General features: G+C 45.9%; 1 protein-coding gene across 1 annotated transcript in view; it reads right to left on the bottom strand.

Annotated features, from left to right (window-relative positions):
* The window catches only part of LOC147112452 (solute carrier family 35 member F3-like), a 127942-nt gene extending 112084 nt beyond the window's left edge, over positions 1-15858 (bottom strand). The window contains exons 1-2 of the mRNA XM_085996727.1: positions 15080-15858; positions 9991-10210 (exon numbers count right to left, since the gene is read on the bottom strand). Of these exons, the coding sequence (XP_085852853.1) occupies positions 9991-10210; positions 15080-15126 (267 nt within the window). The 5' untranslated portion in view covers positions 15127-15858. The remainder of the gene's footprint in view (positions 1-9990; positions 10211-15079) is intronic.
* Positions 15859-16127: the final 269 nt, after the last annotated feature.

The following is a 16127-nucleotide window of genomic DNA, read 5'->3' as shown; positions in this document are numbered from 1 at the left end:
GGCCTGCAATGCATTTTGATCTACCATCCGGTCCATCTCCCTTTGGAAGACGGAGACCCCGTTGGTGACGCCAAAGGGAACCCTAAGGAAGTGATAGAGGCGGCCGTTTGCCTCAAAGGCAGTGTACTGGCGGTCCTCAGGGCGGATGGGGAGCTGGTGGTACGCTGATTTCAGGTCAATGGTCGAGAAGACGCGGTACTGCGCGATCTGGTTGACCATATCAGCTATACGGGGGAGTGGGTAGGCGTCCAGCAGGGTGTAGCGATTTATTGTCTGGCTGTAGTCGATGACCAGGCGCTGCTTCTCGCCGGTCTTAACGACCACAACCTGGGCTCGCCAGGGGCTGGTGCTGCCCTCAATAATCCCTTCTTTCAGGAGCCGCTCCACTTCGGTTTTAATGAAAACCCTGTCCCCGGCACTGTATCGCCTGCTCTTTGTGGCGATGGGCTTACAGTCGGGGGTGAGGTTAGCAAACAGTTGGGGGGGGGGTGACTCTGAGTGTGGAGAGGTTGCACCTGGTGCGCGGCGGGCAGTTTGGAAGCTGCTGGCTGCGGACTGTGAGTGGGGGTAGGGGTCCACCGTACGCCATCGTAACACTTTTAAGGTGGCACTGAAAATCTAACCCCAGCAGGACGGCAGCGCAGAGGTCAGGCAGGACCAGAAGTTTAAAATGATCGTACACGGTCCCGTCTACTACGAGTGTCACCACGCAGTAGCCGCCGATGTCCGCCGACTGGGACTCGGAGGCCATAGAAATCCGCTGTTGCGCAGGCAGGACTGGGAGAGAGCAACGCCGCACCGTGTCGGGGTGGATGAATATCTCCGTGCTCCCAGAGTCAAAAAGGCAGATTGTATCGTGACCATTTACTTTAATGTCCATTGTGGAACTGGCCAGTTGGTGCGGTCTCGCTTGGTCCAGTGTAACGGATGCCAGCGTAGGGGTCGGTGTGTCGCTGCGGGTATCAGATGAGGCGGTGTCGGGGGCCTGCTGCGTCCCGGCTGTCGTCCAAGATGGCGGCGTCCATGATCCCCATGTGGCTGGAGGCGTCCAAAATGGCTGCTGTACCGGTGATTCGCACATGGCCGGGGAGGTCCAAGATGGCGGCCCGCATGGCCCACACGCGGCGCTGCTGGGGTTCGGGGTGGCTTTGGCCCTGCAGACGCTAGCGTAGTGTCCCTTCTTCCCGCAGCCCGAGCAGATCGCGTTTTTCGCCGGGCAGCGCGCTCTGGGGTGTTTTGCCTGGCCACAGAAGTAGCATTTCTGGCCTTGGGGCACTGCTGTCTGGCCTTGGGACACTGCTGCGGTAGTTGGGCCGTTGTTGGGGTGTGGCTGGGGTGGCACGGCGCTATGAGGCGGTCCTACCGTGTCCCAGGCTGTCATTCCCCGCGGCGTCCACGGTGCAGAGGAGTAGGCATCCATGCCCTGGTAGGCTGCATCCAACGATAGTGCGAGTTCAGAGGCCTTGTTGAGGTCGAGGTTACTCTGCTCCAACAGTCGCTGTCGGGTGTAATTGGATCTGTGGCCCGCTACAAAAGCGTCCCGGATAAGTTCCTCTGTGTACACGGCGGCCTTTACATCCTTACAACCACAGGCCCGGCCAAGCACAGACAGTGCCTGAAGGTATTCCACGGTCGATTCCCCAGGTTGTTGTTTACGACTCCCCAGGAGGTGCCTGGCGTACACTTCGTTCACTGGGCGCGTGTACTGGTCCTTGAGGAGCTTGATAGCGTCCGCGTACGAGGTCGCGTCTTGGATGACCGAGTACACTCGGTGGTTCACTTTGGAGGTCAGGACATCCAGTTTGTCCTCGTCCGATTTGATTGCTTCGGAGGCGGTCAGGAATTTTTCGAAACACTTAAGCCAGTGAGTAAACTTGGTGGATGAGTCCGCCTCCCGATGATCTAAGTCCAGGCATGCTGGTGTGAGGATCTTCTCCATTATAAAAATGTTGTTAATAAAATTGATGCGCTATCAATTACTCATAAAAGACTGAGAGTTAGAAGAGTAACTAAAGGCTTTTATTAACAACAGAATGGAGGTCTGCCTCGCGTGGTCGACCGGTCCATGATACTAAGGGCTGGGGAGCAGTCACCTTTATACTAGGACCTGTGGGAGGAGTCAGCCGAGGCATGTCCAGGCATGTACACAGTGGAATACAAACAGGACAAACAGGAATACAAACAGTGGTTTACCACATCAGCCAAGACAGCCTGTCTGTGAGACCTGCTACATAAAACAAATGAGTTCACATGGACAGAAAGACATGAACAAGAGTGGATAAACCTCAAAACAGTGCTGACAACCACACCTGTACTCACCTTCTTTGACTCAACAAAAAGAATCAAAGTGTCAACGGATGCATCAAAAGATGGCCTAGGCGCAGTCTTGCTACAAGCAGAGGGTGAAGATTGGAAGCCTGTTGCCTGTGCCTCCAGGTCTATGACTGATACTGAGTGTCGATACGCCCAGATTGAAAAGGAATGTCTAGGCTTGGTAGTTGGACTAGAAAAGTTTCATGGCATATATGGACTTCCCACCTTCACAGTTGAGACAGACCACAGCCCTCTGGTTGCCATCATAAAAAAAAACCTGAATGAGATGTCTCCAAGGATTCAACGACTCATGATGAAGCTGCAAAGATATGACTTTGAACTGATCTACACACCAGGCAAATACATAGTGTTAGCAGATGCACTATCCCGAGCACCCACAATGAGTCATGTGAGCTCTACTGAAGAAGATGTGGATGTTCATGTGAGTATGGTCACTGCTGCGCTGCCCATGTCAGACACAAAATCAAAGCAAATAGCAGAAGAAACAGTAAAAGATACAGTATTACAAACAGTAATAGAGAACATTCATCATGGTTGGCCAAAAGGTTCCTGTCCAAAATATTTTCACATAAGGTCAGAATCGAGTGTCGCAAGTGGACTATTACTAAAACAGAATAGTCATTCCACAGGCTCTACGTCAAGGCATGCTCAAAAGGATTCATGAGGGACACCTCGGAATTGAAAAATGCAAAAGGAGGGCAAGAGACACTGTTTATTGGCCTGGCATAAATAAGGACATTGAGAACATGATAGGCAAATGTGAGACATGTCAGAAACACCAAAACAAACAAGCAAAGGAACCAATGATAGTAGCTGACATACCAACAGCACCATGGCAAAAGGTTGGTATGGACCTTTTTAAATGGTAAAGACTATCTAATAGTGATTGACTACTATTCTAACTATCCTGAGATGGCGCTGCTCTCAAGCACCACAGCAAGCAGTGTCATAATGCATGTGAAATCCATCTTCGCCAGACATGGAATTCCCAGGATTGCCATTAGCGACAATGGTCCATGCTTCAACTGTAAGGAGTGGCAACAGTTTGCAGCACATTATGACTTTCAGCACATCACATCCAGTCCTTTGTATGCTCAGTCAAATGGTAAGGCAGAGAAAGGTGTTCAAGTTCTCAAGCAGCTACTGAAGAAAGCGACAGAAAGCAAGTCTGATCCTTATCTCGCCCTGCTGAGCTACCGAGCCTCACCTTTAGACTGTGGTTCTTCACCTGCTGAACTACTAATGGGTCGCAAGTTGCGCACCACGCTATCCTGCTGTGCAAGAGAACAGCAAAGTGAGGAACTGAGACAGAGACTTCAACTGTTAAAGCTGAAACAGAAATCATACTATGACAAGTCATCCAAAACTCTAAAACCATTGACAAGGGATGATGTTGTCAGGATTGAGGATCCAGATGCATGGAACAGGAAAGCTACAGTTCTCGAGGAAGTAGGACCAAGGTCATACACTGTTAGAACTGAGGAAGGACAGATTCTCAGGAGGAACCGCCGTTCCCTTCTAAAAACACAAGAGACTATTCAAGACCAGATTGATGACAATGCCGCAACTGTATCTTGTCATTCATCGCCAGAACAATCTCATGAAGACACATCAGACTTACCCGTGTTGAGAAGATCCACACGTGAAGTAAAAAAGCCTGATAGACTTAATCGGAGTACAATGTAAAGCTTTGAAAATGTGTTGACTGTTTTGAAAATGTTTATGTTTATAGAGCACTAACAAAAGTGTTACTGATATTATCTTTATTGTTTTCTTGAAAGTTGATTGATATTGATTTTGTTAAACCTCAAAGAAAGGAGGATGTAATGATCAATAACATGTCATTCTATAGTGGACACTAGGTGGAGCCGTAGAGCTGTATATAGCTGTATGTATATAAGACTACACTACCCAGCTGTATGTATATTAAGACTACATTACCCATGAGGCACTAGGCGACCCACAAGGCAGCAGTCAAGATGGATGCCTCTACAGATACTGTACCTAGTCCACATGTGCTCAATAAAAGTGTCTAGCAAAAGCTAGCTGTGTTCATAATAAGAATGTCTATTTATTAATGAACATAAGAGACGGGGCCTCGGTTTAACGTCTCATCCAAAAGACGGCACCTCCGACAGTGCAGCACTCCCTCAGCACTGCACTGGGAGTGTCAGCCTAGTTTTTTGTGCTCAAGTCCCTGGAGTGGGGCTTGAACCCATGACCTTCTGACTCAGAGTGACGAGTGCTGCCCACTGAGCCATGTTTGTCAATTACATTAAAAAAAGGTGCTATATAAACAGGAGTTCTTGTTGTTGTTGTGGAGAGACTGATGTACTGTCTCCAGTCAGGGTATTGGTGCAAAGCTCTTGCAGAGAACAGTCATAGGTCACAGGACTGGAAAACAACTGACAAAAGAAGCTCACGGGTTTCAGGATCTAATGAAACCTGCACTGGAAGATTTTGAAAGACACGGCAGCAGCATGATAGAAAGGTTGAGGTCATTCAGACTCAAACGGACGTTTCTGCAGCTAACAAGGCTCCTGCCCAAGAGCTCTAGCTTTCACGCTCTGAGAACCATCAATGCCCTGTCAGAAAGCAAAGTGCTGAGTGCCACAGAGGTGTTGTCTGCTTTCCTTTATTATACAGCTGAAAATCACCACTGCCTGCATGTAAAAGCTCAGCAGGCATCCTGTTCCCTTTCACATCCTCCGTCATTTTCCAAATGTACCATTATTTCCACGAGCAGCATGACGTCCTTCAGATTTCCACTGTAGAGCAGTAAATCAATTTGATGCGCGTGTGTTGAAATATATTGAGAAGGATTGAACACGTAGCAAATGGAAACTTTGACTGGGGGTGAAACCGAGGCCCCGTCTGCTCTCTCGGGTGGATGTCAAAAACCCCACAGCAATATTTTCAAGAAGAGCAGGGGAGTTATCCCCGGTGTCCTGGACAATATTTATCCCCCAATCAACATCATCAAAACAGATTATCTGGTCATTTATTTCATTGTTGTTTGTGTGATCTTGCTGTGCGCAAATTGGCTGCCCTGTTTCCTACATTACAACAGTGACAACATTTCAAAAGTACTTCATTGGCTCTAAAGCACTTTGGAACGTCCTGAGGTAGTGAAAGGCGCTATAGAAATGCTAAAGTCTTTCTTTCAATTAGAAAACACTGCCCTTTAAGCAAGCCAAGCTGAATGGTTGAAATCCTTTAACCAATCTATTTATTAAATATGCAAGGGACCACTTTGACTGGACAATCAACAAACACCAGGAAAGCAGCCGATCAAATCACTTAAAATACACAAACCACTAAAAGCTAGTGAACAGGTACAAAAAATAATTAAAAAGACTAATGGAATGTCTGCCTTCATCTCAAGAGGGCGATACAAAGAGGTGGAAGTGATGTTACAGCTGTACGGAGCCTTGGTCAGACCCCATCTGGAGTACTGTGTTCAGTTCTGGGCCCCGCACCTCAGGAAGGATATATTGGCCTTGGAGGGGGTGCAGCGCAGATTCACCAGAATGATACTGGGGCTAAAAGGGTTAAATTATGAGACCAGGTTGCATAGACTAGGCTTGTATTTCCTCGAGTATAGAAGGTTAAGAGATGATCAAATTGAGTTGTTTAACATTATAAAAGGATTTGATAGGGTAGATAGAGAAACTATTTCCTCTGGTGGAGGAGTCCAGAACAAGGGGGCACAATATTAAAGTGTGTCAATTTAAATTTAATTTAATTATAAACCGTTATAAATCACTGGTTCGGCCTCAGCTGGAGTATGGTGTTCAATTCTGAGCACCACACTTTAGGAAGGATGTCAAGGCTTTGGAGAGGGTACAGAGGAGATTTACTAGAATAGTACCAGGGATGAGGGACTTCAGTTATGTGGAGAGGCTGGAGAAGCTGGGGTTGTTCTCCTTAGAGCAGAGAAGGTTAAGGGGAGAAACATAAATACATAGAAAAATAGGAGCAGGAGTAGGCCATCGGCCCTTCAAGCCTGTTCCGCCATTCAATATGATCATGGCTGATCCTCTATCTCAATACCACATTCCCGCTCTCTCCCCATACCCCTTGACGCCTTTTGTGTCTAGGATTCTATCTCCTTCTTAAATATATTCAGTGACTTGGCCTCCACAGCCTTCTATGGTAGAGAATTCCACAGGTTCACCACCCTCTGAGTGAAGAAATTTCTCCTCATCTCAGTCCTAACTGTCCAACCCCGTATCCTGAGACTGTGACCCCTTGTTCTAGACCCCCCCAACCAGGGGAAACATCCTCCCTGCATCCAGTCTGTCTAGCCCTGTCAGAATTTTATACGTTTCAATGAGATCCCCTCTCATTCTTCTAAACTCTAGTGAATACAGGTCTAGTTGACCCAATCTCTCCTCATACAACAGTCCTGCCATCCCAGGAATCAGTCTGGTGAACCTTCGCTGCACTCCCTCTATGGCAAGTATATCCTTTCTTAGGTAAGGAGACCAAAACTGCACACAGTACTCCAGGTGTGGTCTCACCAAGGCCCTGTATAACTGTAGTAAGACATCCTTGCTCCTGTACTCAAATCCTCTTGCAATGAAGGCCAACATACCATTTGCCTTCCTAACTGCTTGCAGCACCTGCATGAGGAGGATGCAGAGAAACTCCAGTACAATTTGGACAGTTTAGGTGATTGGGCAGATGCATGGCAGATGCAGTATAATAATGTGGATATATGCGAGGTTATCCACTTTGGTGGCAAAAACAGGAAGGCAGATTATCTGAACGGCAATAAATTGGGAAAAGGGGAAGTGCAACGAGACCTGGGTGTCCTTGTGCGCCAGTCGCTGAAGGTAAGCATGCAGGTGCAGCAGGTGGTTAAGAAGGAAAATGGTATGTTGGCCTTCATAGTGAGAGGATTCGAGTACAGGAGCATGGATGTCTTGTTGCAGTTGTACAGGGCCTTGGTGAGACCACACCTTGAGTAGTGTGTGCAGTTTTGGTCGATTTATCTGAGGAAGGATGTTCTTGCCATGGAGGGAGTGTAGCGAAGATACACCAGACTGATACCCGGGATGGCAGGAATGACGTATGAAGAGAGATTGGGTCAATTAGGCTTATATTCGCTGGAGTTTAGAAGAATGAGAGGGGATCTCATTGAAACTTATAAAACTCTAACAGGACTAGACAGACTAGATGCAGGAAGGCTGTTCCCAATGGCGGGGGAGTCCAGAACCAGGGGTCACAGTCTAAGGATAAGGGGTAAGCCATTTAGGACTGAGATGAGGACGAATTTCTTCACCCAAAGTGGTGAACCTGTGGAATTCTCTACCACAGAAGACAGTTGAGGCCAATTCATTAAATATATTCAAGAAGGAGTTAGATATATTTCTTAAGGCTAAGGGGATCAAGGGATATGGGGAGAAAGCAGGGACAGGGTACTGAATTTGGATGATCAGCCATGATCGCATTGAATGGCGGAGCAGGCTCGAGGGGCCGAATGGCCTACTCCTGCTCCTATCTTCTATGTTTCTATGTTTGCTTTCAGTGACTGGTGTACAAGGACACCCAGGTCCCTTTGTACATCAACATTTCCCAATCTAGCACCATTTAAGTAATACTCTGCCTTTCTGTTTTTTGTACCAAAGTGGATAACTTCATATTTATCCACGTTATACTGCATCCGCCATGTATTTTCCCACTCACTCAACTAATGGACGTGTTCAAAATTGTAAGGGGTTTGATAGAGTAAATAAGGAGAAATTGTTTCCACTGGCAGGAGGGTCAGTAACCAGAGGACACAGATTTAAGATAATTAGCAAAAGAGCCAGCGGGGAGATGAGAAGAATTTTTTTTACGCAGCAAGTTATGATGATCTGGAATGCGCTGCCTGAAAGGGCAGTGGAAGCAGATTCAATAGTAACTTTCAAAAGGGAATTGGATAAATACTTGACGGGGAAACATTTTCAGGGCTATGGAGAAAGAGCGGGGCAGTGGGACTAATTGGATAGCTCTTACAAAGAGCCGGCACAGACACGATGGGCCGAATGGCCTCCTTCTGTGCTGTATGATTCTATGAAGAGGAAAAGGGCAAAACATTTTTTAACAGCCTCAATGCATTAGTGAACAATGGGATAACAACTTGTAACAGTTGTATTTCATTCTCTGAACCTTTTTGTGTCCTACTATTACTATATAACGCCTTTAACGTAGTAAAATGTTCCAAGGCACTTCACGGGAGCGTTATCAATCAAAATTTGACACCAAGCCGCAGAAGGAGATATTAGGGCAGATGACAAAAAGCTTGGTCAAAGAGGTAGGTTTTATGGAGCATCTTAAAACGAGGAGAGAGGCTTAGGAAAGGAATTCCAGAGCTTGGGGCCTAAGCAGTTGAAGGCACGGCCACCAATGGTGGAGTGAAGGAAATCGGGGATGCACAAGAGGCCAGAATTGGAGGAGTGCAGAGATCTCGGAGCGATATAGGGCTGGAGGAGGTTACAGAGATTGGGAGGAGGCAAGGCAATGGAGGATTTGAAAACAACAATGGGAATTTTAGACTAGACTCCGAAAGGTTGGTGGAAGCAGATTGAAAAGGAACTTTCCAAAGGCAATTGGACATGTACTTGAAGAGTACGAATTTGCAGGGGAATGAGGACAAAGCTGGGGTGTGGAGAACTCTTTCAAAGAGCCGGCACAGGCATGAAGGTCCTCCTTCTGTTCTGTACCATTCCTCGTTTTAAGATGCTCCTTAAAACCTACTTCTTTGACCATCTCACAACAGGAGTAGGGTGGCGAGACTTTGTAGGATGGTAAGGAGAGATGGCCCAAAGCTTTGGTGGGAGAGATGTGTTTGGAGAAGGGCTTTAAAGGTGGGGTGGGGCGGGGTGAGAGAGAGAGAGAGAGAGAGAGAGAGAGAGAGAGAGAGAGATGGAAAAAGAGAGTGCAAGAGAGGTAGAGAGCATGCGCGCGTGCGCGGGGGGGAAGGGGGAGAGAGAGAGAGAGATAGATTAAGGGTTAGTTGTCCTGAACAGTCCGCCTCAATGGATGCCTTTATTCACTGTATAGTACAGTGTTCTTTAATTGAATCACTGACTAGCCACAGGTGTTTTTGGCCACATGCACTAATTTTAGTAGAAGATGCCTTACACAAACTCTCACAATACAGGTAATTGTATGTCACCATGTACATATTTACTGAACACCTATCGCCATTCAGCAACCAAGGAGGGAAAGCTCTCACAAACAAAAAAACACTCACACTCTGCTTTTCAAATTACCATTTTACCAACAGATGCACAGAGAGGTTAAAGTTCACATGCGCACACTGTGAATATGAGTATTAAGATCACAGGCCCAATAACATTAGTAAATAAAAACTGAAGAATAGACACTAAGAGATGCAATTCACCACATCCGGATTCCCAATTTGCCACACGCAAATTCCCAATTCACCACATGTGGCTAGTGGGTGATGTATTGGACAACCCAGGTGTAGAGACAGACTTAGGGCAATTCTAGTACTGTAATGAGAGCAGAAGTTAACCAATTTTTCCTGTCTTAGATGCATTTTGCAAAGCCTTGGTTAACCATCAATGTACCGAACGTGAACTAAAACCACAGCACAGATCCGATGCAGCAGAACGGGCAGTGGGACTCACTGGTGTAGCGGACAGACCAGGGCTGGTAACCGTAATAGCCTGTGATCCGCAGGATTCTCTCTTCGATGGAACTCAGGCCGCCCGAAGAGGCACTGCTCAAATCCTCAAACGACCTGGACGCTTTCAGATCCTCCTTAATACATTCGTCCACCACCAGGTACTTGAGCTGGCGGAGCTGGGGACTGATATCTGACAACCTCCGGGGACTCACATCGGGAGACCTGCGCATAATCCTGCAGCAGAGGGCGAGAGAAAGACAAACTTAATAGAAGTATAGGTCAGTGGAGCAGAAGGGAACAATGTGAGTGTGATGCTGGTTAAAGGGGATTAATGTGACTGATACTGGTTAAAGGGGATTAATGTGACTGATACTGGTTAAAGGGGGTTAATGTGATGATTCTAGTTAAAGGGGAGTAATGTGATGATTCTGGTTAAAGGGGATTAATGTGATGATTCTGGTTAAAGGGGATTAATGTGAGTGTGATACTGGTTAAAGGGGATTAATGTGAGTGTGATACTGGTTAAAGGGGATTATGTGAGTGCGATACTGGTTAAAGGGGATTAATGTGACTGTGACATTGGTTAAAGGGGATTAATGTGACTGTGACATTGGTTAAAGGGGATTAATGTGATTGTGATACTGGTTAAAGGGGATTAATGTGACTGACATTAGTTAAAGGGGATTAACGTGACTGATGTTGGTTAAAGGGGATTAATGTAAACATTCTGGTTAAAGGGGATTAATGTGATGTGATACTGGTTAAAGGGGATTAATGTGATGATTCTGGTTAAAGGGGATTAATGTGACTGATACTGGTTAAAGGGGATTAATGTGACTGTGATACTGGTTAAAGGGGGTTAATGTGACTGTGATTCTGGTTAAAGGGGGTTAATGTGACTGTGATTCTGGTTAAAGGGGATTAATGTGACTGTGATTCTGGTTAAAGGGGATTACTGTGACTGTGATTCTGGTTAAAGGGGATTAATGTGACTGTGATTCTGGTTAAAGGGGATTAATGTGATGATTCTAGTTAAAGGGGATTAATGTGATGATTCTAGTTAAAGGGGATTAATGTGATGATTCTGGTTAAGGGGATTAATGTGAGTGTGATACTGGTTAAAGGGGATTACTGTGACTGTGATTCTGGTTAAAGGGGATTAATGTGATGATTCTAGTTAAAGGGGATTAATGTGATGATTCTAGTTAAAGGGGATTAATGTGATGATTCTGGTTAAGGGGATTAATGTGAGTGTGATACTGGTTAAAGGGGATTATGTGAGTGTGATACTGGTTAAAGGGGATTAATGTGAGTGATACTGGTTAAAGGGGATTAATGTGACTGACATTGGTTAAAGAGGATTAATGTGACTGTGATACCGGTTAAAGGGGATTAATGTGACTGACATTAGTTAAAGGGGATTAATGTGACTGATGTTGGTTAAAGGGGATTAATGTAAACATTCTGGTTAAAGGGGATTAATGTGATGTGATACTGGTTAAAGGGGATTAATGTGATGATACTGGTTAAAGGGGATTAATGTGATGATTCTGGTTAAAGGGGATTAATGTGATGATTCTGGTTAAAGGGGATTAATGTGATGATTCTGGTTAACAAGGAATAATGTGACTGACACTGGTTAAAGGGGATTAATGTGACTGTGACATTGGTTAAAGGGGATTAATGTGAGTGTGATACTGGTTAAAGGGGATTTATATGAGTGTGATACTGGTTAAAGGGGAATAATGTGACTGTAATACTGGTTAAAGAGGATTAATGTGATTGTGATACCGGTTAAAGGGGATTAATGTGACTGACATTAGTTAAAGGGGATTAATGTGACTGATGTTGGTTAAAGGGGATTAATGTAAACATTCTGGTTAAAGGGGATTAATGTGATGTGATACTGGTTAAAGGGGATTAATGTGATGATACTGGTTAAAGGGGATTAATGTGATGATTCTGGTTAAAGGGGATTAATGTGATGATTCTGGTTAAAGGGGATTAATGTGATGATTCTGGTTAAAGGGGATTAATGTGATGATTCTGGTTAACAAGGAATAATGTGACTGACACTGGTTAAAGGGGATTAATGTGACTGTGACATTGGTTAAAGGGGATTAATGTGAGTGTGATACTGGTTAAAGGGGATTTATATGAGTGTGATACTGGTTAAAGGGGAATAATGTGACTGTAATACTGGTTAAAGAGGATTAATGTGATTGTGATACCGGTTAAAGGGGATTAATGTGACTGACATTAGTTAAAGGGGATTAATGTGACTGATGTTGGTTAAAGGGGATTAATGTAAACATTCTGGTTAAAGGGGATTAATGTGATGTGATACTGGTTAAAGGGGATTAATGTGATGATACTGGTTAAAGGGGATTAATGTGATGATTCTGGTTAAAGGGGATTAATGTGATGATTCTGGTTAAAGGGGATTAATGTGATGATTCTGGTTAACAAGGAATAATGTGACTGACACTGGTTAAAGGGGATTAATGTGACTGTGACATTGGTTAAAGGGGATTAATGTGAGTGTGATACTGGTTAAAGGGGATTTATATGAGTGTGATACTGGTTAAAGGGGAATAATGTGACTGTAATACTGGTTAAAGGGGAATAATGTGACTGACACTGGTTAAACAGACATTAAGAGATAGTGCAAGGCAAAAGGAGATGGTAATGTGACACAAAAAGAAAATACTGCAGATGCTGGAAATCTGAAATAAAAACAGAAAATGCTGGAAATACTCAGCAGGTCAGGCAGCACCTGTGAAGAGAGAAACAGAGTTAACGTTTCAGGTCGATGACCCTTTGTCAGAACTGGAAAAAAGCAGGAAATGGAACAGATTTTTAAGCAAGTTTAGGGGCTGGGAAATGGGGGAGGGGATGAAAGAACAAAAGAGAAGGCCTGTGATAGTCTGGAAGGCAGGAGAGATTAAGAGACATTAAGAGATATTCAAGGCAAAAGTGGATGGTAATGGGACAGGTTAAGAAACAAAGGATGGCTCTAGATGAAGTGTAAATTGCACTGGCAGAAAGGGAGACAGCTGCCCTATATATATATATATATTATATATGTTATGGTCTGAAATTGTTGAACTCTATGTTGAGTCCAGAAGGCTGTAAAGTGCCTAATCGAAAGATGAGGTGCTGTTCCTTGAGTTTCATTGGAACAGTATAAGAGGCCGAGGACAGTGAGGTCAGAGTGGGAGTGGAGTGGAGAATTAAAGTGACAGGCGACCGGAGGCTTGGGGTCCCCCTTACAGACTGAATGGAGGTGTTCCACAAAGCGGTCACCCAATCTGCGTTTGGTCTCCCCAGTGTGGAGGAGACCGCATCGTGAGCAGCGAATACAATATACTAAATTGCAAGAAGTACAAGTAAATCGCTGTTTCACCTGGAAGGAGTGATTGGAGCCCTAGACAGTGGGAAGAGTGGAGTTAAAAGGGCATGTGTTACATCTCCTGCGCTTGCACGGGAAGGTGCCGGGCGAAGGGGAAAGGGTGTTGGGGATGATAAAGGAGTGGACCAGGGTGTTGCGGTGGGAGCGGTCCCTTTGGAATGCTGAAAGAGGTGGTGAGGGGAAGATGTGTTTGGTGGCGGGATCACGCTGGAGGTGGCAGAAATGGCGGAGGATGATCCGTTGAATGTGGAGGCTGGTGGGGTGAAAGGTGAGGACAAGGGGAACCCTATCTTGGTTCCGGGAGGGAGGGGAAGGGGTGAGAGCAGAAGTGCGGGAAATAGAATGGACACAGTCAAGGGCTATGTCAACCACAGTAGAGGGGAATCCTCAGTTGAGGAAAAGAGGAAGTCATGTCGGAAGCACTGGTATGGAAGGTGGCATCATCAGAGCAGATGCAGTGGAGACGGAGAAACTGGGAGAATGGAATAGTCCTTACAGGAAGCGGGGTGGGAGGAAGTGTAGTCCAGGTAGCTGTGGGAGTCAGTGGGCTTGTAGTGAATAGAGTCAGAGTTATACAGGACAGAAAGAGGCCCTTCGGCCCATCGTGTCCACGCCGGCCATCAAGCCCTGTCTATTCTAAGCCCATTTTCCAGCATTTGGTCCGTAGCCTTGTATGCTATGGCATTTCAAGTGCTCATCTAAATGCTTCTTGAATGTTGTGAGGGTTCCTGCCTCTACCACCCTTCCAGGCACTGAGTTCCAGATTCCAACCACCCTCTGGGTGAAAAAGTTTTTCCTCAAATCCCCTCTAAACCTCCTGCCCCTTACCTTGAAACTATGCCCCCTGGTTATTGACCCCTCTACGAAGGGGAAAAGTTCCTTTCTATCTACCCTATCTATGTCCCTCATAATTTTGTACACCTCAATCAGGTCCCCCCTCAGCCTTCTCTGCTCTAAGGAAAACAACCCCAGCCTGTCCAGTCTCTCTTCATAGGTGAAGCATAGGATGCAATCACATCCTTCCTATAGTGTGGTGACCAGAACTGCACAGTTTTCCAGCTGTGGCCTAACTAGCGTTTTGTACAGCTCCATCATAACCTCCCTGCTCTTATATTCTATGCCTCGGCTAATGAAGGCAATAAATAAGGTACCTTTTTAACCACCTTATCTACCTGTCCTGCTGCCTTCAGGGATCTATGTACATGTACACCAAGGTCCCTCTGATCCTCTGTCCTTCCTAGGGTCCTACCATTCATTGTGTATTCCCTTGCCTTGTTAGTCCTCCCAAAATGCATCACCTCACACTTTTCAGGGTTAAATTCCATTTGCCACTGTTATAGGGGATTAATGTGGCTGACACTGGTTAAAGGGGATTAATGTGCCTGACATTGGTTATAGTGGATAAATGTGACTGTGATACTGGTTAAAGGAGATTAATGTGTGTGATACTGGTTTTGGCGGATTAATGTGACTGACACTGGTTAAATGGACCTTTAGAAGTTAAGATGCGTGCACTTCATACCACATTATCTAACTCCACATTGCACGAATTTGCACTGATTAAATGCATAAAATCCAAGTGAACAATCGCCTTTCCATTTCTATCTTTTGCAAATAATTCAATCAATCCGCGACCTGCGCCTTTGTTTGACAGCCCCCGGGTCCTGCAATTGATTGAAGTCTGTACTTACGTGAGTGTCGCCTTCGCCCGGCTGTCTGGGAACTCGCTGACTCCCATCGATGAGGAAGGTGTGAGGGGGGAGACGGGACAGGAGTACGGGCAGAAAGCGGGGGAGAATCCGCCAGCAAGTCCTCCACAGCCGGAGCTCTGCTCAGCGCCTCTCTCCCTCGGCTGCACTTTACTGTGTCTCCTTCTTCACCTGCCGGCTGCTGTGTCCTTGCCTTCCTGCCTTTCTTTCTTTTTCGCTCTCTCTCCTCCGGTGGAGGATCTTTTTTTTTTGGGTGTCAGGACTGAGTTTTTGCACCGACTCCCGCCACTGGGAGGCAGAGTGACTGACAGCAGAAGGACCTGATTCTCTCCACTCAAGGTGCTGGCGGCTCCTTAATCAATCCTCATTCCATCATCCTGGCAAGCCCGCAGCACAGAGAGAGAAAGCAGCCAAGGTTTCAGCGAAATCTACAGCCAGGCTGAAAGGGAGTTAGTGGTTGCTAACCCTCCAGGATTGCCCTGGAGTCTCCCGGAATTGAAAATGGATCTCCAGGACATCCCAAGAGAAAAATCATAGGGGCATTAAATTTAAAAAATGATATTTCAACACCTTTGTTTATTAGTTATGAAAATGTTGGTGATGGGAAAGAAAAGGTTGTTTGACCGACAGTCAAGAATCATCCATTCGAGTAACAAAGAGTCTGTTTGCTTTCCGATTGGCTGTGGGAAGGCGTTGCCGCGAGGTTGGGGCGTTTTGGGCGACCAATGGCGGGTGTGTGTGGGGGCGGGGCAGTTGGAGGGTGGTGGTCACGTGATGAAACCTCCAGGAAGACATCCAGCCAGAGTTGGCAACCCTGGACGGAAGGGTTTTCTTGTCCCCCCAGTTCCTTCTGAATCTTGGAGTCTCCACTTTGAAAGAGTAAGCAGTCCAGGGTTCAAACAGTGAGGATGAGGGGTGTAATCAAAACATACCCCCAGATCCCTAAAACAGTCTGAATTTACAATAACCCCAACACAGTATCGCTTGTATCAACCCCATAATAGACAAGCATTTGAATAAAAAGGTGGAG

The sequence above is a fragment of the Somniosus microcephalus genome, chromosome 9 (assembly GCF_052327205.1).
Source record: "Somniosus microcephalus isolate GS21.2 chromosome 9, FLI_Smic_1.0, whole genome shotgun sequence".
NCBI classification, from domain to species: Eukaryota; Metazoa; Chordata; class Chondrichthyes; order Squaliformes; family Somniosidae; genus Somniosus; species Somniosus microcephalus.
This window is presented reverse-complemented; position numbering and strand designations above follow the sequence as displayed.